The sequence below is a fragment of the Protomyctophum bolini genome, assembly GCF_963924005.1.
Source record: "Protomyctophum bolini genome assembly, chromosome: 1".
NCBI lineage: Eukaryota > Metazoa > Chordata > Actinopteri > Myctophiformes > Myctophidae > Protomyctophum > Protomyctophum bolini.
This window is the reverse complement of record NC_137862.1, coordinates 20214686-20241833: the sequence shown is the minus strand read 5'-3', so window position 1 is coordinate 20241833 and position 27148 is coordinate 20214686. Positions and strand designations below refer to the sequence as shown.

The 27148-nt window shown below is 44.3% G+C and overlaps 1 protein-coding gene across 5 annotated transcripts in view; it reads left to right on the top strand.

Moving 5' to 3' along the window:
* Positions 1-27148, top strand: part of LOC308313622 (zinc finger protein 609-like) — an 89091-nt gene that overhangs the window by 42568 nt on the left and 19375 nt on the right. For all 5 annotated transcript variants that reach the window (XM_080760844.1, XM_080760841.1, XM_080760842.1 and 2 more), the window contains 2 exons: positions 11783-12038; positions 26018-26105. In XM_080760844.1, the coding sequence (XP_080616970.1) occupies positions 11783-12038; positions 26018-26105 (344 nt within the window). The remainder of the gene's footprint in view (positions 1-11782; positions 12039-26017; positions 26106-27148) is intronic.

The following is a 27148-nucleotide window of genomic DNA, read 5'->3' as shown; positions in this document are numbered from 1 at the left end:
TTCTCTGCCTATCGGGTCGCAACTTGAACAGCCCGGAGTCGGCTAAGCGAACGTCGCAACGTTCAACACAGCAACTTGCTCACTCTGAGGTGTCTCACTTGGCTCAAGTCCGCTTGAGACGGCGGGCCTCCGTCGCGGTCTAGTCCATAGAGTAATATATTTAGGTCTAGTCTGCAGTTGTTTGAGGCGAGAGGCCGAGAGGCACTTCTGCGTTGGCCACAGAAGCGGGCGTGGTTATAAGCACAACCCGTGTAGGATTTACAATGTCGCTGAGTGTCCACATACTGTAGTCCAGACAGTACTGGCAGAGCAATAATGTCACACATTGGCCTCCATTAAGCCAGACATGCTTCAATAGGATCTGTGTGTACACTGTGTGTGACAGCCAACAGTTAGAGGTGACAGGTCGATTGGAGTAGCAAGGCCTACTTAAAGCAGCATAGCAGTAGGAAGGGAACGGTGTCTGATTGATCCTCTGTGCAGACGAGACGAGGTCAGTTCATGGATATACACAGAGTGTATAGCTGAGGTTATCTGCTTATCTCACTGCCCTGCTGAATCGCCTTTTTCCTTCTTAATTTGACGACCTCAGCTTATCTTCTGGGGGATAATCCATGGTTCTGTCGAGAGGTTATCAGCTCTGATTCTTAGACTGTTCTTTCTAAGTCGTCAGTTTAACTGCCCAAAACGGAGATCTCAGTCTTTTCAAACCAATCTGTTGACTGCCCAGAACGGAGATCTCAGTCTATTAATTGCTTTATATTTGTTTGATATCAGCGAGCGACGCACTGTCTGTGAGCCTCTGTTGCATAACAAGTCGTTGGTCGATCGGCAAAGGTGTTCCCCTTCCATTATAATGGAAGGGAGCCAAAATCTTCTCCGGCTAATTTCTCTAAATCTAAATCACATAATACGATTCTAATCAAAACATGCATTTTTGACAGCCCTTCGCGGTCCCGTCAGTAGTCATGGTAAAATAATTCATGCCTCGGGTGGTCGCTGATCGTCCCGCGGTGGTTTTGGTTAGCCGTTTGCTAATGACTGGTCATGCGCACAGGCATGGTGTTACCTTGAAAAGGGCTCTGAAGCAACAAATAGCTGGGCAATGTCTATTGACCGTATGAGACGTTTTCAAACGTGAAATTGTGGCGCCTAATGACAAAGTACACTCGGTTACATTAGGCCTAAATGTGGTTTAAGTCACCACCCACACAGAGGAGACTCAACACCGGAGAGCCTCTATAAATAGTTTGTGGTGATCGAGTCGCTCTGGGGAAATCTCACAGTCACAGCCTGAATAACAGCTTGTTTTCCTTGTGTAGTACAGTATGTGGCCTAGTAAATGTCAAGTGAAGAATATAACATTGACGTGTCTGTAGAATCTTATGATGCTAGGTAACTAGAATTATTTAACCTTCAACGTTCTGGTGCGTGGATTAAGGTTCTCAGTCGCCACGACGGATTTCAGTCATTTGGATTCCATAGAAACCAGCATGACATGTCCTCTATGAAAGAACGTTGCAACACAGAAAATAGCAGATCTACAAATTCACAGTGACGTGTTGTGAGCTTGCACATCAGTATGTTATGCTATTAGTTATTTTAAGATAAAAAAAGAGCATTTGAAGTGATGTTCAGAAGCAGCTCATATTCATGAACAGTGTCAGAAATGTCATGAAAGCAAAGGTTACTCCCCGAGTCCCTATAAACTGTGAATCCTTCCACTGGTTGGCTGCATTTGGAACAGTAGCAACATTATGGGGGGATTCACACTATGGTCCTGGGTGCGCACTTGGGACCACTTTGCAGATGTTGTGGTAGTGTGAATGATGCGTATATTTTTATAATGATACATTATTTTACCTGGGTTACTTTTGGTAGTTCTACTTGAAGGTTGACAAAGAATGTGTTTGAGTAGCACAGCACCAGCCGTGGAAAAAAAACATAAACAAAAAATGAATGTCAACTGAGTGGTGCAACTCCCCTCTACCAAACTTTATTATTTGCTCTAAACTCTGAAAGTGACTCTTCTTCTGTGACATGACATTTTCTGTCTCCAAAGCCCCATAGTCCACAACGCCCCTCTGAGGCACATAAATTGAATGAAGTGTACCAAGGTGCGCTGTTGAATCTCCTCAGCCAATGTGAATCATGGCCAATGGGAACGGTTCAAATCAATCCCCTATATGAGTCTTAATCTGATTCTTAAGGATTATAATGATAATACCTCAACCTCTTCAGGTAGGTTTCTGTTTTTTACACAGTGACCTTTGTAGGGGGTTTTATGATTCCTCCCTAACATTTTAGTGTAGTTTCTATTTGTTGAACATTTTTCGTCATAGATTTAGGAGAGGAAATCAACACTGGCCTGAGCCATGTCTTGATGTTTTTTTTTCTAGTCGTAGCTTCGTAATGCGTTGCATAACAGGTTGCATAGTGAATCATGGGTCTTTGGGTGGGAATCGAGGTGCCTGAGCTGTTGACGGTGGCCTCTGGGTTTGTTGTGGGGCTTTTCCCTCTGGTGTGAGATAAGATTTACGACCAGGGGGAGCAGGCTAAGGAGAGAGAAATCCTTGGAGGCTCAGCTAAGCTTATCTGGATTTCTTCTCCCCGGCCCAGCCTCTCTTTCTCTCTCTCTCTCTCTCTCTCTCTCTGTCTCCGCCGGAGTGCAAGTGTGTGACCTTGACAAGAATGTGGCTTATTATTGTAATGAGATACGGTTGTTGTTGAGCGACCTGTGGTCGGAGTGGGAGGCTGAGCCATAGGGGCAACCAGGGGACAGCAGCTATAGGGGGAAAGAATGGAGTTTTAACACTAAGAAATGCCTCCTCCCCCCACCACCATAACATAATCCTTTCCTGTTTCAGATTTATACTTGAGATGCAATGGTGGTAACCCGCTGCATTTACTTAAGTTTACTTTTAAGTGCTTAAGTACTGTACTTTTACTTCTACTCCACTACATTTATTTGAAAGCTTTAGGTACTAGTTACCTTGTAGATTTAGATTATTATTACAAAACATGCATTAACCACTTCAGCCCTATATACATTAAAAAATTGCCGATAATATACAAGCTCACAATGTGTCTCATCACGACACATTGTGAGCTTTTGAATTCCGGACCTTTACTTGTAACGGAGTGTTAAAACCTTTTATGGAGTCTAGAGGCTTAAGGAGTAACACATAGACAGGTAACAAAAAAGGAGTTTTACATTTATCGTAAGTTAAAGTTACAGAAACATGAATATCAAAGTATAAATAGGGAAAGCCTATAACTTCAGGGTGGCCAAAACAACAAACAAAACTCCCTACCCTACCTGAAAAGGGTTAAGCTACCACCGTCCAAACAAAAATTACTAACTAAATATAAACAGAGTAAAAAATGTGCCTCAAAGGAAATGGCAGTACACCCCTACCAAGCTTTCCTATTGAAAGTGATACACTGTTTTGAAACAAATGTTTTGAAATGCACCTACGAAATAGCTTAGCTATAGTCTGGACTTCAAACACTCAGTAAATAAAGTTACCTTATTAAGCACTCAGCAGAATATGGCAAGGCTCACCGCCTACAGACTCAACACACTAGCCAGTAGCTACAAACAAGGTTCAGCACATGGAGATGACAGATGGCAAATGGGCTGAAGTGGTGTTCATCACAGGTTTTTATACTGCTGGCTGATGAGATGAGGCACAGGTGTGCCTCCAAACAAGCCACTCCTCCAATCTCCACTCGACTCCACCCTCCAATCACCATATAGGGCACAGCAATCACAGGAATCAGTATTTCTACATTGCAGTATAAGTAAAGAATTTGAGTACTTTTTCCACCACTGGATAGCAGCTAGGGGGAAAGAATGGACAAGAGTTTTCACACTCCAAGAGATGCCGCACTAAACCCGGGTGATTTTCACCCAGACGATAATATTTTTAGTGTTTGCGCGGCTGCGCCGTGTTGTGAGCTTGTAGATCTGCTATTTTCACTAGTTTGGGTCACCGGGCAAACATCTAATCTCTTTTTTGGGTCACGGGCTAAACAAGTTCGGGAAACCACTGCACTAGTCAACCTCAATGGACTTTTAACCCACGCAACCCCCACCCTGACAGCTAGCAAACAATATACTGGCCTGAGGCAGCTGGCTGTATGAGGAGGGGGGGATTTGTACCCACCCTGTGTCCTGGCTGGGTAGATCATGCAGGATAACAGACAGTAATACGTGACAGTTTTGAACACAAAATGAGAAATATGCATACCGACCGTTATGTCCCGTAATTTAACTGTTTGACATGATTGATTGATTGAAGTATTTATTAACAGTTTACAGATTGGGTACATTTCACAAGAAAGCACAACTCAATACTGTTACTGTGGACGACACACTTATAAAGCATTACACTACATCACATACAGTCTCCTATAGATCCACACAAGGACTATTAAAAAAATAAAGATTTTACAAATAAAGATAAATCAAACTATTGTTGAATACACACATACAGTATTTCACAAGCTCAAATGTTTATAATGAGGGTGAAGTTTGTGAAATGTAACAGAGGAGAAAATTCAGAGGTATGTTTTATTCATAGAAATTCATAGAATCCATCGAAGAATGGACAGTAAAAGGTGCATTTATATAGCGTCTTTATCCAAGGCGCTTTACATAGATGGCGCTTTACATAGATCAGACCGGTGACAGTGACGTGTGAATATATTGTGTTATGGCAATATATATTGTGTTATGGTGATATATATTGTGTTATGGCGATATATATTGTGTTATGGCGATATATATTGTGTTATGGTGGTGAGTATATTGACGTTGATGTGTGTTATGGTGGTGATTATATTGTGTTATGGTGGTGATGTGTGTTATGGTGGTGATGTGTGTTATGGTGGTGATGTGTGTTATGGTGGTGATGTGTGTTATGGCGGTGGTGGTGGTGGTGGATATATTGTTCTGGCAGTACGGTCCATTCTCCATTTCAAAGTCAATTGTTCAACTGTTTCTGTGAGCCTTGGAAAATATCTCATATCTCAGATTCATAATAAACCTGAAATGCTGATAATCCAACTGGTTTATTATATCTGTATATTTCATTATACATTTATATGTTTTATTATATATATATTCTTTAAATTATTATTACCCATACAGAATGAAAGTGTCTCTCTCTCTATGACTTCAAACACACACTAGGTCATGTGGGTGGCTGGCTGTGTCACTGCTTGGTTTCCTCTCTGTATCATTTGTGTGTGCTTATGATTTCCTGAAAGCCTGCAATTAGCATGCTTGTTACTGAAACTGACCAAGTTGCCTGGAAACCTCTTGAAAGCCTGCAATTAGCTACTGAAACTGACAGAGTTAGATGGAAACCCAGGGGGGGTTTTGCCAACAAGCTGATGGTCTACAATAGGCCATTAGATGGCCCAGGAACATGCTTGCTAACACACTCTTCATAATCGGAAGTGTGTGCTCAGTTTCTTAGCCCGGGTTAATGTGTCCGGCAAAAAAGTGCAGCTCGATCATATCCCTCTGTCGACAGAAGAGGTTTGGAAATGCAGGAAGATTTCACCCTATTTCACACATAAGTATGCCCAAGCTCAGTTCAATCCCAGATTTCATGTATTTTCTCTTCGCAGCCAGTTGAGCATTGTTTTCTCCAATGTGGCTTCATTGTCAAACAGAAACTTTGGAATGTTTGCGTGACACTCAATCATTGTGGTTCAGTGCAGAGTTGGAGGCCATGCAGTAAATCCCTGGTGGAATCTGACAGTGGTTTAGTGTTGGGTAGAGTAGGGCCATGTTTAGTCTGACAAATTGGGTCATTGTGGTGTGGTTTAATATATGGCAACCTTCTCTGTGTTATTTCACTAGTCCGATCCAGAAGAACACAGTTTGCCGGCCACTGCTACAGAGCATATCATGAGTCTTCCCTTCGTCTCTGGAATCCTGCCACGCAGATGAGGCTGAAAATCCCGCCTTCCATTACCCCCCAAAACAGGGAGGCATAATTTTCCCTTAGTACCTCACGCTACCTCGTCTTATGTCTCTGTAGATGCGTTACTATTCCAAACGAGGTGCTTGCTGAAGTCAGAAATGACCACAGAACATCGGCGCTATTTTCAAAACCATGGAAAGCACCGTAGATTTAGTGAACGGCAGTGCACTCGCGAAACCGGTCTAGGATTCGCTGAAGAAGGAAAGAAATTAAAAAAATAGGACTATAGTAAATGATAATAAAGAAATCGCAGCTCTGACTGTGGGTGACGGGGTTTTATGCTAAATCATATTTTATAATGTTTTCATAATGACTAGATACACTCCACACTGTTTTGTCCCAAATGGGCTGCCGATACAGGCGATCTGCGGTGGGCATGGGGGATGGAGTTATGCAAGTCTTCACATCTACCACCCGCCCAGAATGGGTTATTTGACATCGTTTGTTCAAACGTAATTTTTTTTTATCCTTTTCTAGGCATCTTCTCATGCTGTCTGTGTCAGAGTTTGTGTCAGGCTTGACGAATCAGAGTCTCAGATTAAGTTTAATCCCACTCTGTTGGTCACCAAGGCTTCGGAAGTTGTGAGGAATATATTAATTTAACTGTAGTATATGTTAATTTCTCTGAAGCAATAGAATAGTGTCTGCAGCTCCACTGGGACATTGTCTTAGAAGGGTAGAGAACTCAATTAATGCAATTAATTCTAGTCCTTTTGTGTTGACCGAACCATCGTTGGCTTTCTGTGGGTGTTAAATACATGTATGTATCACATCGTGTTCATAAGACTTCCTTCTATTTATGCTTTTTTTTCATCATCCAAGTAGATCTTCATTCCACATTTACTTCACATAATTAGCCATTGCAATTATTACATTACATGATCCATATCTGTTTGCTTGCTTATATGATGTTTGCTTTTCTTGACCAGCCAGCAACTTCCAAAGGCATTTCTAAATAACAGTTCTCAAAGTGAGGCCCATTTCTTTTCAAATGGGGGTCCGTGGGCTAACATGTGTCAATATGGGGGTCCGTGGGCTAATATTTGTCTATGGGGGTCAGTGGGGTAACAGTTGTCTATCATATGGGGGTCCCTGGGCTCGTATGTAATGGTTGATTTTACACCTGGTTGCATGCTGAACATAGAAGATCTACAAGCTTGTGGATCTGCTCATTTCAGAGCACAACCAAAGATGAAATGACTTGTCTTTTAGTTCTACTTGATCTCATCTCCACTAGTGAGGGGTAGAAGTGAGGAGATGAGGCCTCACTTCACAGTATTTGCTGTCATAGGGGGGCTAGTAGGGCTCATTGTGTGGCCTAGTCTCCATTAGGGCTTTAAGCAACTCGACTTGTAAATGTCGACTTGAAAGTCCGTTCTCCGTTTTTGTAGGCCTCAAGATCAGATAGATTATAGTTATAGTCACCAATGTAAATGTACAACTATTATTATTATTATTATTATTGGTCTAGTCTCCATACAGTTTAGGGCTCATTGTGTGGTCTAGTCTCCATACAGTAGTAGGGCTCATTGTGTGGTCTAGTCTCCATACAGTTTAGGGCTCATTGTGTGGTCTAGTCTCCATACAGCAGTAGGGCTCATTGTGTGGTCTAGTCTCCATACAGTAGTAGGGCTCATTGTGTGGTCTAGTCTCCATACAGTAGTAGGGCTCATTGTGTGGTCTAGTCTCCATACAGTAGTAGTGCTCATTGTGTGGTCTAGTCTCCATACAGTAGTAGGGCTCATTGTGTGGTCTAGTCTCCATACAGTAGTAGTGCTCATTGTGTGGTCTAGTCTCCATACAGTAGTAGGGCTCATTGTGTGGTCTAGTCTCCATACAGTTTAGTGCTCATTGTGTGGTCTAGTCTCCATACAGTAGTAGGGCTCATTGTGTGGTCTAGTCTCCATACAGTAGTAGGGCTCATTGTGTGGTCTTGTCCGCAGCCCACATGGGTGCATGTGTTTGGTCCGACGTACTAACAGTCCGACAGGCATTAGTCCCGACGCCCTAGCCCTAAACCTAACCTCACAGGAAGCCATGGGTTAGTTTTAACCTGCCGCACATGTCGGGAGCCACGAGTTAGTTTTAACCCGACCACAGGATAGTTGTAGCCCGCCACGCATGTCGAAAGCCACGGGTTAGTTTTAACCATCCACGCATGTTGGGAGCCTCAGGTTAGTTTTAACCTGCCACGCATGTAGGGAGCCTTGGGTTTACCGGCCACGAGTTAGTTGTGCGAGTTGTTGTCGGACTAATGCCTGTGGGACTGTTAGTATGTCTAACCAGCACATGCACCCCGGCCCACACTGACTGTTAGTATGTCTAACCAGCCCATGCACCCCGGCCCACACTGACTGTTAGTATGTCTAACCAGCCCATGCACCCCGGCCCACACTGACTGTTAGTATGTCTAACCAGCCCATGCACCCCGGCCCACACTGACTGTTAGTATGTCTAACCAGCCCATGCACCCCGGCCCACACTGACTGTTAGTATGTCTAACCAGCCCATGCACCCCGGCCCACACTGCGTCTCTATGTGTCTCCATGCAGGAGCAGAGAGAGCGTTGACAGCTCAGGGTGATTACCTGCGTGTCCCGTCTCATACAGTACGGTGTGCCACAGTAGTATGGTTGTAGGACAGTAGTAGGGTTCATTGTGTGGTCTAGTCTCCATACAGTACGGTGTGCCAGTAGTACGGTTGTAGGACAGCAGGGTTCATGGCGTGCTCTCCTCTCTCAGAGAGAGCGTTGATAGTAGTACGGTTGTAGGACAGCAGGGTTCATGGCGTGCTCTCCTCTCTCAGAGAGAGCGTTGATAGTAGTACGGTTGTAGGACAGCAGGGTTCATGGCGTGCTCTCCTCTCTCAGAGAGAGCGTTGACATATAGTACGTGTCCCGGAATCTAATATTTTCACCTTTATTGCTGCCTACTTAATTGATTTGTTCAATCGTGCACAATTGAGGTAATTATATCAGACCTAAGGCCCCTGGGAAGGCCTATAACATCTAAATAGTTTCTATTAGGCAAATTACTCAGAAATATATATACTGTTTAAAGCTTGAAACTGTTATGCCAGTGTTTAAATAATCCAAACCAGTGTCTTTACATTATTTATACACATAATCAAAGTACAGATTGGTAGTATTTACAAATGGATTCAGTTTGCCTGTTGGCCTAATCTCTAGATTGCGAGAATAGCAAGATTAAACAAGACAGTAATAATCAGTCAGATCAGTGGTGATCAGTAAACACAGTAAAACACAAATAGCATATTATGTTTACAGCTATTTAACTGGTATACTATATGCGATGATACATTGTTATTACAGAAATAGAATAAACATACCGTTAGTCCATTTAGATGTTAGATTGTGTGTTCGCACGGCTCAATTCTTAGTTGCAAGGCCTATCTGAAGCTTGGTCTCAATCACCAGGATGTCTACTCAGTAGGTTGTATTGAAGAAAAGAGAGGGAAAACTGTTCTTTCTTGCTGTTTACCCCTGGGAGGCGGGCCTACCCGGGGGTCGGTTGGTGGCCAGCTAAAGGATGCCATGGTTAATTTTATGCAAGCAACATATAGCAAAAGGCATCAAAATGGTATGAATAACTCCACAGTACGGTTGTAGGACAGCAGGGTTCATGGTGTGCTCTCCTCTCTCAGAGAAAGCGTTGACATATAGTACGGTTGTAGGACAGCAGGGTTCATGGTGTGCTCTCCTCTCTCAGAGAGAGCGTTGATAGTAGTACGGTTGTAGGACAGCAGGGTTCATGGTGTGCTCTCCTCTCTCGGAGAGGGTGTTGATAGTAGTACGGTTGTAGGACAGCAGGGTTCATGGTGTGCTCTCCTCTCTCAGAGAGAGCGTTGATAGTAGTACGGTTGTAGGACAGCAGGGTTCATGGTGTGCTCTCCTCTCTCGGAGAGGGTGTTGACAGCTCAGGGTGATTACCTGTCCCGTCTCGTTCAGTCAAGCCGCCACACTGCACGGCCAGCTGCGCCGCACCGCGTCGTCACGCATCAGGAAGTGACACGCTGTGATTACGGCGTCATTAAGACCCAGCTCACTGCCGGCAGTGCCATGCCACCGCAAATTTGTTCTTGCCCACAAGAGTATGATGAGACTGTCCTTTGAGCTCCTCTCACATTTCAATAAACCACACAATGGCTTATTCCAATAACATTAAGATACTTACTTAATTACCGCCATACCGGCGGTATAGGGGGCGGCAATAACCGCGGTAATAAAAATCCCATACCGCCCCAGCCCTACCGGCACGGCCCGCTAAAATACGATTTAGGCGACAAAACCAACTGTATTTCAGTATTTTAGTATATCCACTAAAGTCTTAGTAGGATATTTAGTTGACTAAAACTAGATTAAAAGTAAAACATTTCAGATGACTAAAATATGACTAAAACTAAAGGACATTTTACACAAAAGACCATGACTAAATCAAGTCAAGCATTTGATGTTGCCTGTTTAAAGCCAATGTACTGTAGTAATGTTCAGCAACTACAGACAATAAATATTTTGTCGTCTCTTAGTTTAGCACATAGTGTAGGCTGTCAGCCCCACTGTCTCCTCATATAGCTGTCACCGTGCCCCTCACACACACACACACACACACACACACACACACACACACACACACACACACACACACACACACACACGCACACACACACAGGTGGAATCAATTACTGGCCCGCGGCAGCTCTGCTTCCTCGCCACAACTTAGTCCTTAATTGAGGGAATTAATGAGTAATCAGTCCATGAGATGATGTGGTGTCAGAGAGCTCAGCCCTGTGGGTGGGGAGGAGAGGAGAGGAGAGGAGAGGAGAGGAGAGGGTGTCAGGAACACTGCAGGACTTTGTCTGTTTGAAGAGGGAGTTCAGTGTGTCTCGACCTCCGGCCAGGCTGATACTAATCAGGTCTTAGTGAAAGGTCGAGGGCAGAAACATGAGTCTCCACACTACTGAAGCACAGCTTGACCGCTGCCAGGCGAAGGTCTGCTTTTAAACAGCCACCGCTGTTCTAGAATGTCTCCCTAAGTGTCTGCTTTTAACACTGCTTTTGCAGTGTTTCCCCCTCGTTCAAGTCAACGAGGGGGAAACATTTTTACTGAAGGGACCAAAACATCTCTAAACACGGAGACACTGATAGACGGTAGTACAGCGCGATCTCAAACAAATCAATATAAAACAGTGGTGTTCAACCAGTGGTCCGGGGACCACCAGTGGTCCTTGAGGGGTTTCCAGGTAGTCACTAGCTAAATGATGGAGAGTTGGTACGTGGTAGCCAAATGGACCCTTATAGATCTTTAACTCTCGAGAGTTAAACTTCTGTTAAACATCTGCAATACTTAATTTACAAGAGGTCTACACAAAATATAGAATGTAAAATAATTGTTATGTTGATGTTTGCCTGTCATCATATATTGTAGCTACGTCAATACAGCACGGAAATGTCGACAAAATCTTATCCAACTATTTCAAAAATATCTTGAGGCTAAATGTCATCATATGGTGGTCCGTGGCACAAACGGCCAATAAATAATGAGATATATGACAGCGTGTGTTCATGTGGTGGTTCTGAAGTGGCCCACGTTTCTCTCCGATGCGTGGTAGTAAACTGTATACTCTCTCTCTCTCTCTCTCTCTCTCTCTCGTCTCAACATACGTTTACCGTTTGCATTGCCAAAGCAAGACTGGAACAGAACAATGAAGATAAAACGATGTATGTACAAATAAATATTGAATATTCTCTCTCTCTCTCTCACCAGATGGAATCTCCGGTCTCGACACCCGGCGCCCCTCCTCCCCCGCCTCCGCCCCCCCTCCACCTCCCGGCCACCGGGGGCAGCAGCAGCGTCGGCAGTGAGATTGCGTCACCGTGTGAGCAGATCATGGTGCGCACGCGCTCCGTGGCGGTGAACACGTGCGACGTGGCCCTGGCCACGGAGCCCGAGTGCCTCGGGCCATGCGAGCCCGGAACCTCCGTCAACCTGCAGGGCATCGTGTGGCAGGAGACCGAGGACGGTGAGTGTCTCTGTGTGTCACCTTTATAGCTCTGAACCCCAATGAGACCTGAGACCAGGTACTACAAAATGTCTTCCAATTCCTGAAGAAAACGTATCAGTGGTGCACTGCTGGTCCTCAATCCCACAAGACCCACAGACCCACGTGTCAAGGACCCACATAATTATCTGTGTTTGACCACCCCCCACCCCCCAGAATCAAATATTTGAGTTAAAAACGTTAACTGTGAAAGAATATATACAGTATTCAAAGATTTGCGCCACATCTTTTTCAAAAATAGCAGATCTACTAGCTCTCCTATGCCCAGCTTTGTGTGTCTGTGTGAATAATAGCGACTAGTTGATTGGCTGATCACCCCATAGCGATGATTTGATTGGCTGAGAAAAGTACTTATTAAGGATAAAAGGTTAGGGCAGAAAAGTGAAGACACAAATTGCGCCAGAATGAGATGATGTATGATGATAAGAGCGCCCCTCACTTCACCCCCCCAAAAAAAAAAAAAACATGAATTGAAAACTAATTCAATGATTATTTTTTTCCAGTAATTTCATGAAGAAATAAATTAAAAATCTAAGACATTTTCAGAATTAGTGAAAATAGCCGAAGCGACGCGTTGTGTGCTTGTAGATCTGCTATTTTCACTAGGTTGGGTCCTGCATGGGGAGACGGCAAACTCTGGGTCTTTTGGGTCACGGTTAAAAGGTTTGGGAACCACTGTTTTATGGTTGAGTCTCTCACACGTCAGACCCACATCAGTGTGAATGGAAGCATTGAGGGATACACAAGGGATAGTTCTGTTTTTCTGTTCAGCTGTCTTTTATTCAGACAAATAAAGGATAGCTGTGTGAAGGTGTCTAGAATGTAGTGATTTTTCTTCTCCTCCCTCCATCAGCAAGACTTGCACATTCTCGTGAAGTCAGCTGCAGTTGAAACTAAATTGGATTTGCCCCAAGCTGCTCCAGGAATTGACAGAGTTTGGGTTGACACAGCCTGCTTAATGTTGCACCACTAGAATAGTCTGCAGATAGCTATTTAGATGGCCTTGATTTGCTTTCCACTCAGGCGTACGGTACACAGACGGTTTACACAGAATCGGTTTGTTTCGCTGCGCAGAGAGAGAGATATCTGCTCTCTGCAACGACAACACAAAGCTGCTATTTGAAAATAGACTATCTACAAGCTTTTTTTAATGAGTACTTTTTACTTTTGGTAAGTTTAAGTACAGTTTGATAATCGCAATACTTTTGTACTTTTACTCAAGAAAATGTTGGCCAAATTTTACTATTGGCTGCAATGTATTTCTTCATTGCAGTATTGATATTTTGCCCTGCCTTCTTTCTCTCTTTCTTTCTTTCGGGTGTGTCTGACTCACCTCAGACCCTCCTCCATCACGCCAGAATGTCGCCCCTTGACTCTGTTTCCGATCGAAGCTTGGAGACGGTGAAGGCCTGAATGTTTTGGGTGACGGGTCGGGTAGTATACACACAAGGCCGCTTGTGTTGGTGACACAAACATGGCTCCATGCCAGCTTGCGGCAGTGTTGTGATGGTGTGCCTCCCATAGTGACCTGCCTCTCACCAAAATTCACATGGGAAGAAAAGTCAAGTTAAATGATGTGGCATATTGAATAAGTGAACATAAGTGGATGCTCTGATGAAGGCTGCCTAGCCGAATCGCGTTCCTTTTTGGTGTGTGCCAATAAAGAAATGGCGTATACTTTGTCCGCCATTTATTTAATTTTTGGATGTGCTACCCTTTTGGATTTTTTTGAATTCCTATTTTTTTATGTATAGGCTACTGGATTTGGGTTTAGCACTCCACTAAAAACCATTGCTGATGTGCAACCTCTTTTTCTCATTTATTATTAAGTATTATTAAGTATTGGGTATTTAGAAAGTCCATCCTTCACTGTCTGTGTGTGTTGAGATGTCTAGAGGCCTCCTAGACCATCTCCCCTCAGACGACTGCCTTTGTTTTACTTGGCTATACGCAATTTGAAGATACTTCAGCTGCGCCACCAGTTCATTGTTCAGAAAGTCTACCATTGTTGTGTAGTTTGGTGTCTTGCTAAGCGACAGAGAGACGTCTCTGTAATTGAATAAGAAAGCGGGCCTTTCATGAATTTTCTCTGGATGTGTAATTGTGGGTTTTTAGATGTGCATTAACAGCCCTCTCTCTCCATAGCCTATACTCTTCTCTCCTTTTAAGATTATTTGACTCAAGAGACTCCTGATCTAGAGCCTCCATAGCATTATCCATCCATCTTCAACCGCTTATCCGTAGTCGGGTCGCTGGGGCAACAGCTCCACCAGTCGATGTGTTTCCTCCAACTGCGCCTTGGTCTGCCTCAGGGTCTCCTCCCAGTGGGATCTGCCTCGAGGAACTGCCTAGGGAGACACCCGAGAGGCATCCTAACCAGATGCCCGAAACACCTAAGCTGACTCCTTTCCAGGCGAAGAAGCAGCGACTCTACTCTTCTCACCCTATATATCTCTAAGGGAGATGCCAGCCACCCGTCAAATAAACCTCATTTTGGCCGCCTGTATTCGCAACCTTATTATATTATTACATTCTATATTCTATATTATAGTATTACATTATATTATAGAGCCTCCATAGCATTATATCTAGCATAGTACATTATTAGACCACTGGTTCCCAAACAGTGGGACGGGACCTATGCGTGGATGTGGGTCACATCTAATTTCTAAAAAATCTGGGAAGCACTACATTATTAGACAGCACCCCCAGCCGTGACATGATCCTGGAAGAACCCATGTGGCTATAACCTTTAATCGGAGAGAGTAGTCCCAGTTTGTTCTTACATATGCACGTCGCTTTAAGTGAGCTGTAGATAATCACACATCTCTTCATTGTGGTAGAATGGATCCAACAAATGAAAACCAAAATGAGGAAATGTTAGGCGAAGAACTTTACACTCGGGAGAAGAAGAGTGACAATTAAACGGAGACCCTACAGCTATACAACAGAAAGTGGCTGATCAACAATGATGTCGAGCAGACCCCCAAACACCTCTCTGCATGACACGTCTCACGCTGAGCTGTTTAGGCTGTGTGTGTGTTTGCATGTGCGTGCGTGAGTGTGCAGTCTCTCAGTAATAATCTCTGCAGCTCACTTGACTCAGGAGGACTCGGGAGAGAGAGAGCGGAATGAAACGGATGAAACAACAACAACATTTCATCTGACAATGCCATCCCAGAAGTCAACCCGTTGGGCCCCCGCCACCCTGGGCACACCCATGTCATGTAGTCAACCCGTTGGGGCCCCCCACCCTGGGCACACCCATGTCATGTAGTCAACCCTTTGGGCCAAGGGCGGGTATACCCATGTCATGAAGTCAACCCTTTGGGCCAAGGGCGGGTACACCCATGTCATGAAGTCAACCCTTTGGCCCCAGGCGGGCACACCCATGTCATGAAGTCAACCCTTTGGGCCAAGGGCGGGCACACCCATGTCATGAAGTCAACCCTTTGGGCCAAGGGCGGGCACACCCATGTTATGTAGTCAACCCTTTGGGCCAAGGGCGGGCACACCCATGTCATGTAGTCAACCCGTTGGGGGCCCCCACCCTGGGCACACCCATGTCATGTAGTCAACCCTTTGGCCCCAGGCGGGCACACCCATGTCATGTAGTCAACCCTTTGGGCCCCAGGCGGGTACACCCATGTCATGTAGTCAACCCTTTGGGCCCCAGGCGGGCACACCCATGTCATGTAGTCAACCCTCTGGGCCAAGGGCGGGTACACCCATGTCATGCAGTCAACCCTTTGGGCCCCAGGCGGGCACACCCATGTCATTTAGTCAACCCTCTGGGCCAAGGGCGGGTACACCCATGTCATGCAGTCAACCCTTTGGGCCCCAGGCGGGCACACCCATGTCATGTAGTCAACCCTTTAGCCCCAGGCGGGCACACCCATGTCATGAAGTCAACCTTTTAGCCCCAGGCGGGCACACCCATGTCATGAAGTCAACCCTTTAGCCCCAGGCGGGCACACCCATGTCATGAAGTCAACCCTTTAGCCCCAGGCATAGCAGACACTGCCATTTCATGTCGGCCATAATTATTGATCGTGCATAACTTGGTTCTTGGTTACAGAGTAAAAGCTTTTTTTTCTTTTTTTACATTAGACAAATAGCAGTGCACTTTAAAGCAACATACTGGTAAATGGTATATTTATATAGCGCCTTTATCCAAGGCGCTTTACATAGATGGTGCATTAGCCCACATTCACCCATTCACACACCGATGGCGGAGGAAACCATGCAAGGCATCAACCTGGTGGGCTGGCATGTTTTTGTCCCAATTCCATCCCCAGTGTAGTCCGTGCCTGAGACTAAAAGTCTCTAGACTAGACTAAGACTAAACAATTTCAGGTGACTAAATAGGCCTAAAATTAAATTGTGTGTTCAAAAGACTAAGGGCTTTATTTTCATCAGCGCCTTACCCCTTTTACTATTTTGAAAAACATTTTAAAATAGTTCAACTAGACGATCTACAGTCTACACTACATGGACACGTTGTGAGCTTGTAGATCATCTATTTGAACAATTGAAAATGGTTTAGTTTTTTTCAAAATTGCGAAAAAGGCAAATAAGTTTAGGGATAAGGCACATGTGAAAATATGGCCCTAAGGGCCCTATTTTGCGCGCTGCCTTGCCCCTTATCCCTAAACTTCTTTGCCATGTTTTAGTTTATTTTTTATTTATTTTTATTTTTAACTTTTTTTTAAATATTTCAAATAGCTGATGTACAAGAGACATCACTATCTGTAACGGAGGGCCAACACCTCCCAGGGTCATCATAGCACCAGGTCAACCCTTGCTAGGGTCATCATGCTGATGCCTTCAGATGTCATTTCTGAAGTGCCGGAGGAGAAGTGTACTGCTCTTGAAGCGCTGCCCAGACAGCCTTGGCTCCTGCTCTGGGCAACAGGGAGCGCAGAGGCAGGGGGCCCTTTGGCTAAAACACTGCAGCCCCATGCCAGCCCACCCCCTCACCACTCTGCAGCCCCATACCAGCCCACCCCCTCACCACTCTGCAGCCCCATGCCAGCCCACCCCCTCACAACTCTGCAGCCCCATACCAGCCCACCCCCTCACCACTCTGCAGCCCCATGCCAGCCCACCCCCTCACCACACTGCAGCCCCATGCCAGCCCACCCCCTCACCAGCCCCATGCCAGCATCACCCCCTCACCAGCCCCATACCAGTCCCATGCCAGCCCACCCCCTCACCACACTGCAGCCCCATGCCAGCCCACCCCCTCACCAGCCCCATGCCAGCATCACCCCCTCACCAGCAGCAACACAGACCCATGGGTTCCAGCACTCCCCCTCACACAGACACGCACAAACCACAGTCTTCCCCCTAACATGTAATAATAAAGTATCTTTTACAAGTGTGAACTGGCCAAGAGAAGAGGCAAATAACGTCACACAGCTCTGCCAGTAAAAGGACATACAGCACATTAACAAGGACAGACATATAACATCCGTAAGCACATTAGCCACTACCTAGCAGAGCTTCCAAGTACCCAAAGTAGTATGTATAAGACCCACTGTTGCTTTGATTTATTGATATGTAGTAGCTACAAAAATCTGCCTCAAAATCTGCCTCAAACTATGGAATGAACTCACTCCCAATCCTCCGCCGTAGTCTGAAAACCCACCTCTTCAGAATCCATCTTAGCCCGTAGCACTTGCCGTAGCACTTTACCTAGCCTCGATGACCTTACGGGGGTAATGCAAAGGCTCAAATTATGTAACTTAATAGCATGTTATGTAGACATAGCACTCTATGGTGTATACTTATAGTTTCATTGTACAGATATTCTACTGTTAGACGGATGTTAGGTTCTTAGTTTTTCTTGTGATCCTAGATTTAAGCAATAAGCCACGAGAGGTCTCAGGTTACCGGGTATTTTACACTGGCTGGGGGCCTCCCAGCCAGTGTAAAATACCCGGTAAGCTGGGGCCTCGAGTGGCTTATTGCTTTTCTAAAACGGTTACAAACATATAGCAATATTAACCTAATAAAACGATTAAATTCACAAAAGTAGCTACGCTTTGAGCCACCAGAGCAAGCGAGCCAGAGACACAACACTTCTTTGTTTTGCTCAGCAAGTAGCCTATGTGACAGGAGAATAGCGCTTGATGTATTTACGGGGCTGCCTGGAGCCACACATTCAGTCATATGAGCCGGGCGGTGCTTAGACGCCCGCACGGCATGTGCTTGTAAAGCAATCAAGCGCTCCCCTTCCCCAGTTCAGCTACAAGGCTGCAGGATGATACAAAGTGATTGAAGGAGTGGGTTATCGGTGAAATGTCACGTGACGGTAACCAGCCAATCAGAATGAAGTATTGGGACTACCCGTTTTAGAAGAGTATTTCTACCCTCTTGCTTACTGTAAATCGCTCTGGATTAAGAGAATGCCTGAATTGTAAATTGTAATTGAAGCCATTTTGAGAGAAGTAATTCATACATGCTCTGCTTTCTCTTCCTTCTCTCCCCCGCTTCCTGTCATTTTCATTCCCCAATTCCCCCGGGCCACAATTGTCACTTTTTTTTGCCATGCCGCTCAAGTCATTCCTTGTAACAGTGGGCACTGTTCAGGGAAAGGGGTGTCAGGACACATTTTTAAATAGAATTTTTGCCAGTCCCAATCTTACTGGCTGACAACTACATTCTGATGTGCACTTAGTCTTGAGAGGTAATGAAATGCCCGGAGGAATTGGAAAGCCCGGATTAGTGGCGGCCATAAGATATCATGGCTATGTGCATGTCAACAAGGGTTTGACTGATTGTGGCTTTGACAAACCTGTCTGTACCGTCCATGTTGGTGATGAAACATACTCTGGGTTCAGTGGGTTGTTATAGAAATGAGACAGCAGTTTTTGTAAGGGACCAGTGTTGATTTTGACAGCAATCTTTTTATTTTATTTTATTTATTCATAGTCTTTTGAGTCATAATATAGTTAGGCTGACTATACATCTTAACCCCCCCTTTTAGGGGTCTGTCCCAAGGGGCCAGCTAGGCACTCCAATGTTGAAGCGCTGGGCCCTAGTGGTAAGAGGAAGGACTGCAGGCGGACCCGTGGATTCTTGACGAGGAAACCCCGTGCAACCGAGCGCTCAATGTTAAAGCCCAGCTGCACTTCCGCACTTCTTGACTTCCGGACACCAAATTTTGGTGTCCAAATGCTGATATCAGCGAAAAAATGCGGAAATAGACGGTACTTCCGGCAGCCTTCCAGGTGCTTCAAAACGCCACTGAGCAACTTCCACTGACATGAATAGCGGAGGGGGCGGAGCTTCGCGCCAGTTTAGTCTCTATCCTTTTAATACTCTATGGTCTGTCCTGGCTGTCCGGGGGGGGGGGGGGTGTTATAAATTCCCTCAAATGTCCGGGGTTTTAGTGCTTATCTGTATGGGGAACACTCATGTATTTACAATCCACGTTCATTGGTTCGTTTAGAATAACACTCTGAGAGGTGGACTTCCAGCCCGAACCCCGGAATGTGTATTTTCATAACTCAACTCTACCCTGCTCCTCACGACCTGCAGATCAAGTTATTGAAAGCAAACACTTGCTGCTCTGTGGCAGAACTGAAATGAGCTCTCCTCTTGAATGAATGAAATGCCAAACACTATGCCACTTCACCACTGAAATGCAGAAAAAGTAGGCTACTGTTTTCTTAATCGTGACTAATGACTAATGAGAAGTAGATTGTATTGTCTGCCAAGCTGGAACTTGTGTCTGTCGCAAATTATAGCCTAATAATAAGTTCTGCCCTGCAAGCCCAACACAACACTACAAAGCCGACAGCTGTACGCGAGGCTCTTCTGTAAATTAAATTGACAGAATATTATTTTGTACAACCGTGCAAAGCAAGATATGATTTAAGATATTGCATACAGAAGTACTTTAAATCAGTGGTTCTCCAACCTTTTAATTTCAAGGACCCCCATAACTCTGAGAGTGTACAAATATAACCAAATGTACCTACTTTTTAAGAGTCTCATTTGATTCCATTTGTACAGTCTCAGAGTTTAAAGTTATAAAAGGGTCCATTTGGTTCCTTTGTAGTATATGCTACACTCTCAGATATACAGACCTGTAAGAAATGTTGGAGCATAAGGTTTTTGTTATAGATTATTTTGACATCTGAATTTTCAATTTAAACAGAACCGCGACCCCCAATTATTTGAACGCGCATGTGTCCTCTTATGGGGAATTCAGAATATGGTCACCCTATTTTAGTCATTTGACATTTTTAGTCTACAGTTGATTTTGTTGACAAAAATGTATTTTGGCGGGCCTTTGTGGCGTTGTAAAAAACTGATTTCAAACTAGTTCTACTGGATCTCTTCTCCACTAACATAGCTTCTTTTTTATTTACGGTAGTTTTGCAACTGAATGGCTATAAAATGGAAATTAAGAGTTTACATAGTACACATAGTGTATGCATAAACTTTCCTTAATGGTTATATCTGGCCAAAGCATTTCCGGGGGTCCCCAGCCAAAAATGTTGAGAACCCCTGCTGTAGACGAATTGTTTTTGTCATAGTTTCAAGTCGACTAAATTATATAAGGGACTTTTAAAGTTATCCAGGTCTAGTCGCCCGCGGGAGTTTGCACAAATGAGCACACTGCACAGCAGAATGCACACGTTCACCTCTTATGATCCAGAGTGCACACTTTCACCTCTTGGTGATCAAGAGTACAGGCTGTAAATCTTCAGCCAGGAGCCTCCTGGCTATGCTAATAAACTGAGGCTAAAAGGTTAGCAGTCATCTGTTAAATTCCCTGCTTTTAAAACACTACAATGAATCTGAATGTTATCTGTCCGTGTATTCCTCTGGTGACTGGTTTTTATTCATGCATCGTGTGCTTGCTTTTATTTTTGTTATAAATGTTTAAAGGTTTAAAGGTATTTCTGTGTTGAACTTGTGAATGGTATGCATAGTTGCAAAGCTGATTTGACGGGTATTAATCATGGGACTTGTTTGATGTTAAAACACTTACAGTAAGTAACTTCATTACTGCTCCTGGCAACACCCAGCTATGCTGTTTTTCACTCCTATATTTACGTCAGCATCTCAGCGTGTTGAAAATGTCTTAATACTCTTAATTCCACTCAAGATGTTGCCGCTTCAGTCTGGCAAGCTGCCGGCAGCCACCCATAATGATAAACTGACAGGATATGTCGGTATCTTAGCATTTGCAGAAGTAGTCCCAACGTCGTAGCATAACAGCAAAGATAACAATGGCATTTTTACAAGGGGACGTCAGTGACGAGGTCGTTAACCCTGCAGAACCACTATCTTTTGAGTGTGAGCAGCGTGGGGGTCAGCCTGGGGACCCGTGGCCCCTGGCAGAGGTGACCAGCAGCGGGAGACCTGATCCTGTGGAGGGCCCCTCCACAGGATCCTTTTACATTTGTGGTGACGGCTATGGCTGGTTTTTTAGCTGAAGGAGTGTTTTGATATGTTATTTGTTGTTATTACTAACATATTTACGAAACAAAAACAGTTGAAGGTGTTTCTGTTGCAATTAGTTTGAGGTAATTTCTTAAAATGCCTGCACTAGTACTACTGACTGGTTCCCCACCATCATTAATACATACACACCATACACGTCCAAACACGGTTAATAAAACTCCACACTCTTATTATTCAGTCATACTCATACTGTACTTACACCTCCCGTATACGGGCCCTGACGACAATAATGATAATCCGTGCTCATAGAATCCCATACTGGCCGCGATCTTTAGCTGGGTTTATATCGGAATTGACCCTCAGATTTGGTGACATGAGCAAAAGTATGAACTTAGGATGCCACTAAAAGGCTGGCGCAGGCCTGGGCAATGGCTCAGTGGTCCAGGCACCTTGGCTGGCAACCCAGTCTGGCAGTGTGCCGTGGGTTCAACTCCTGATCCCGATGGCCTTTACTGCATGTCTTCCCCCCATCTCTCTCCCCATTTCCTGTCAGCCTACTGGCTTCCCTTCATAAAAAATATAAAATAAAGGAGAAAGCCACAAAAAAACATAAAAAAAAAGGACTGGTGCAGAACTCTGGTTAGCATGTTTGTTCTCGCTAGCTAGTTAGAGAACCGATCGAGCTACGGACAGGTTGCGCTCTTACTTCCGGATTTAAAATGGCAGACTTGGAGGACTTGCGAAATGACGTCAATTTGTAGTTTTTGCCTGGAAAGGTCTACTGAGGTGGCCGAAAACATGCCGGCACGAAAATCACACACAGACACACACAAAAGTAGGCAGTGCAGTTTGGTGCACGAGGAGAGGGGGTTGGTTCCATGTGTTGCACAGCGGCACTGAAAGGAAATGAGTGGTTAAAAAAAAACTACAGGACCATTTGTCTCATTAATGCACGCTTCACTCAGCTGCCCTGTGTGACCCTAATGAGCCTGACGGGATCGGGGAGGGGGTTGGGACCTACCCCCACCTCAACATGGGGGCGGTTAATGGGAACAGACCTTTCCTCAACCCTAGGGAGAATAGAATAGGGATGATGGATCGTAAACAAAATAAAAGCCTAGTCATTTAAGGGTTTGATCACATACAACAGAATCAACTGCAAGAGCCATATTCTTTTCACTATTTTAACATTTCTAAATGCCTTATGCACTCACTCCTTATTCTCCTTAGGCACTCACTATTTTAACATTTGTAAATGCCTTATGCACTCACTATTTTAAGATTTGTAAATGCTTTATGCACTCACTATTTTAACATTTGCAAATGCTTTATGCACTCACTATTTTAAAATTTGTAAATGCCTTATGCACTCACTATTTTAACATTTGTAAATGCCTTATGCACTCACTATTTTAACATTTGTAAATGCCTTATGCACTCACTATTTTAACATTTGTAAATGCCTTATGCACTCACTATTTTAACATTTGTAAATGCCTTATGCACTCACTATTTTAACATTTGTAAATGCCTTATGCACTCACTATTTTAACATTTGTAAATGCCTTATGCACTCACTATTCTACGCCAGAGAGGCAGCGAGAGCAAAATGAGCCCTGGACCGTGTCTGGTCTGCAGCAAGCTTGAAGAGACACACTATAGGTATGTACTGTTGAAAAGAGGAAATTGGCTGAGGGTGGAGGAGGGAGGGGACTGGGGTGAACAAGAGAGAGAGGTTTTCCTTGCTAATAAAATCATTGGAGGACTGTAAAAGGAAAGGAAAACTTCCAGCCAGCATTCTAGAGCAGTGGTTTTCAACCAGTGGTCCTGGGACCACCAGTGGTCCTTGAGGGGGGTCCTGGTGGTCCCCAGCTAAATGATGGAGAGTTGGTAACCAAATGGACCCTTTATAGATCTTTAACTCTTGAGAGCTTAAAATGAAAACAAATTGACCCTTTAAGGGTCCATTTGGTTTCATTTCACGCTCAAGAGTTGGTAAACGTCTGCATTACTTAATTTACAAGAAGTCTACACAATTAGAGAATGTAGAAGATTTGTTATTTTGATCAATGGTTGGCTGTTATCTCTCCTAATGGTACCAAGATCAATACAGCAGGGAATTGTGGACAAAATCTTATCCAATGACAACTAAATATTTTGAGTCTGAGAGGCTAAATGTCATCAAATGGTGGTCCGTGGCTCAAATGCCAAAGAAATAATGGACCTTGGTTGAAAACCACTGTACTCGAGGACTGTAAAGGAAAGGAAGCGTCCAGCCAGCGTTCTCGTGCCATTAGATAAGTTATCTCTGTCGCTGCAGCTTCCAGTTTCACTGCAGTGCTGAGGTAGCATGCTGAGGTCACCAGTGGGAGGTGAGAGAGGGGGGGGTGATGGATTTACAATGTTCTTTTTTGTTGCCACTCTAAGAATCAGCAATGTGTGTCTCTATGTATGTATGTCTGTTTATTTAGGGTATAGATTTTTTTTTTAGTGTGTATCACCAGTACAGGGAAACTGAGTTTTTAGTACAGTACGAGCACAGTACAGTGGTACAAATACAGTAAAGCACCACTCAGTTCAGACGAGTCTGATTTAAAAAAATATATGGAGGGTGATTGTTGCTCCCAGTCTCACTTTTGTTGTTTATTCTTGTGTTATTCTTGTTGTTTTCTGTTCTTACCTTAAGCCCAAACCACACCAAAGGGTCGGGTTGGGACAAATCATCTTTTTTTTCGTCACATCGCAACGCAATGTATACATCATTGTAGCTTTTAGATCTGCTATTTTCAAAAGATGTGTTTCTACATTTGAAAACTTGTGGAATGGGACTTTCCACCCCCGCAAGAGTGGCATTTGAACCCAGGGTTTTCTCCCACCTCTGGAACATGTGGCCACTAACTAGCTTAGCACCAGGCACCCCGCCCGGGCTTGACACATTTTCAACCACATTTAGGCTTGCTTGTCTGTCTTCTCTGCAAGAATTCTGCAGTCAAGCCATACGATCTGCTGTAACGAATCTTGTGTTCTAAACGCAGTGTCAAATATCACACTGTGCCTCACTGCTCAACATACTGTATGTAGACGAGCTCATACCACAGTCTAAGCAGCCTCAAACTATCCAAATGGTGAAACGGAAGCTTCTGAAGTCACAAACATTACGAGTCGAGGACATTCCTGTGTGAGGTGCTCCAACACTTCACTTCCCGCTGAAGCCTGGAGTGAAAGAGGTCTCCGGTGTCTCAGTGAAATAGTGAAAGATGGTGTCTCAGTTACTGTACATGCAGGCTTTGAACTGGAAGCCTTCGATTCACATCAGTTTGTTAGGAAAACGAGCTGCTTGAAATCAACTGCTGTACGCTTTAATTCTCAGCTTTCATTTGTGTGAAACCTTTTTCACACCTTTTCCCTATACTGTAATTCTGTCTGTCTGTCTGTGTCTCTCTCTCTCTCTCTCTCTCTCTCTCTCTCTCTCTCTCTCTCTCTCTGTGAATGCTGTCCTCAGCAGGTATGTCAGATAGAGGCAGTGCATTGCTCCGTGCTATAATAATAATAATGATCCAATAGAGCGTATTCCCTGTGCTGTGAGCTGGCTTATGTAACTGGAAGGGTTACTCAGACAATATTATTCCTTACAGCAGTACCTGCTGTCACTGCCTCATATATCCTAAAGAATATCCAAGCACGGTCCTCGGTTTGCAGTTGTTTAAAATGTTTCCACAGTTTGCCATGCCCAGAAGATGAATAAACTCTTGATCAAATATTGCACATCGAGTCAATTCTTAACCTCGATCGATGGAACAGGAGGAGCAGTTTGGAACGAATGTTAGTTAGACCCAAGGAATAAAGGTTATATATATTATCATCGGCGTCGGCGAGCACTTTTATGGGCACTATATCTTCTCACAGAGCCTTTCACACAGCGAGCAAAACCTTGATGATCTTGCATCAGATCGGGAAGTTTGTCTGTGAGCGCCAAAAAGGGTCCCCGCCAGCATAATGGGAGCAAATATTGTGCAGTGTGTACGAGCCATTACTGTACATAAAACCACTGTTGCTACTGTACATTAAAATATCCCACTGATGGGAAATCGTTGGTGCATAATTACAGTTAGGGATGCACCGATGTATCGGCCACATATCGGAATCGTGCGATATTTCCACATACCGGTATCGGCAAATAAAACTGACATTAACCGATGGCAGTAGCCATATTAAGCTGTAGATTAATTAATTTAACGCATAAATTGTGCGTTGGCTATGTTGGTGTGTTGGTTATCTGCACCTTACCAAGCTGTAGATTCTGAACATTTATTTGTTGTATTGAAGATGTATTTGTTTCTCTTGCACAAAAGGGGGAAATAAAAACAACAATAAACATATATCTGTGTCGCTATCTGCTAAATTGTTATCTTAAACATCGGTATCGGTATTGGCCAAGAATGTCCATATTGCCGCATCCCTATGATTAGTGAATAGATGGTTTGGCTTCATGGCTCGTCTTTTGATCTTTCTTGCAGGAATGTTGGTGGTGAACGTCACGTGGAGAAACAAGACATATGTGGGAACGCTATTGGACTGCACACGACACGACTGGGCTCCACCCAGGTAAGGATTTAAATATTAAGCTCCACCCAGGTAATGATGTAAATATTAAGCTCCACCCAGGTGATGATTTAAATATTAAGCCCCACCCAGGTAATGATTTAAACCTATTGGACTGCGTGCGACACGACTGGGCTCCACTCAGGCAAGATCATTTAAATATGGCTCCTCCCAGGTACGATCATTGAAATATTTAAAACCTTAGGCTCCACCAAGCTGTGATCATTTATCTATTTAATACCTTAAGCTCCACCCAGGTATGATGATTTAAAGGCTTGAGCTCCACCCAGGTAACGATTGTTTTAAACTTTAAATACAATCATTTCAAACCTTAGGCTCCACCCAGGTACGATGACTTATCTTTTTAAAAGAGGAGAATTCCGGATTAACCATTTTAACCATGTAACCACCCGCCAACACCACCATCTGGTGGTTGAAGGGCATTTCACCCAGAAACTGAGAATCAGGAAGTGCATAATGGCTATGTAACGGGTCCCGCAAATTAATTCACCCAAAACATACATTTTGTAACTGGCGATCATATTGTTTAGAGAAATGAGCCGCAAATCAAGCTTGTTTTGATCCATAAATGCAGCTGTGTCAGGTCTTTGTTTCCCCCCATATTATTATTATTATTATTTTTAGTAACGTGTATGTGTCTCTTTCACAACCTCGCGGCAGTTGCGGTGCAGGCGGCGTTGGCAGAGTTCCGCACGCTGTCTCCATTGTCCCCCTTTTTGTCTATGATTCCCCCCATATTATTATTATGATTATAGTAACGTGCATGTTTCTCTGGTGCAACCTCGCGGCTGCGTTTGTTTCCGAAGTTCTGTGCGTGGTTCGATGACTGTGTTTTGTTGTGGCTTTCCTGCTGTCGAGCTCTAATATTAGCAGCTATTGTCGCTTCGAGGCTGCGGTCGCACAGCTTGCTCGCTGCGGTGTGGAAATCAGCCCTTTCGCGGTGCACCGTGTGTGTGGCATAGGTTAGGAGGCAGGCAATCATACTACACTCCCATTGTCAGGTTTCACCTATGCATTTCCATAGA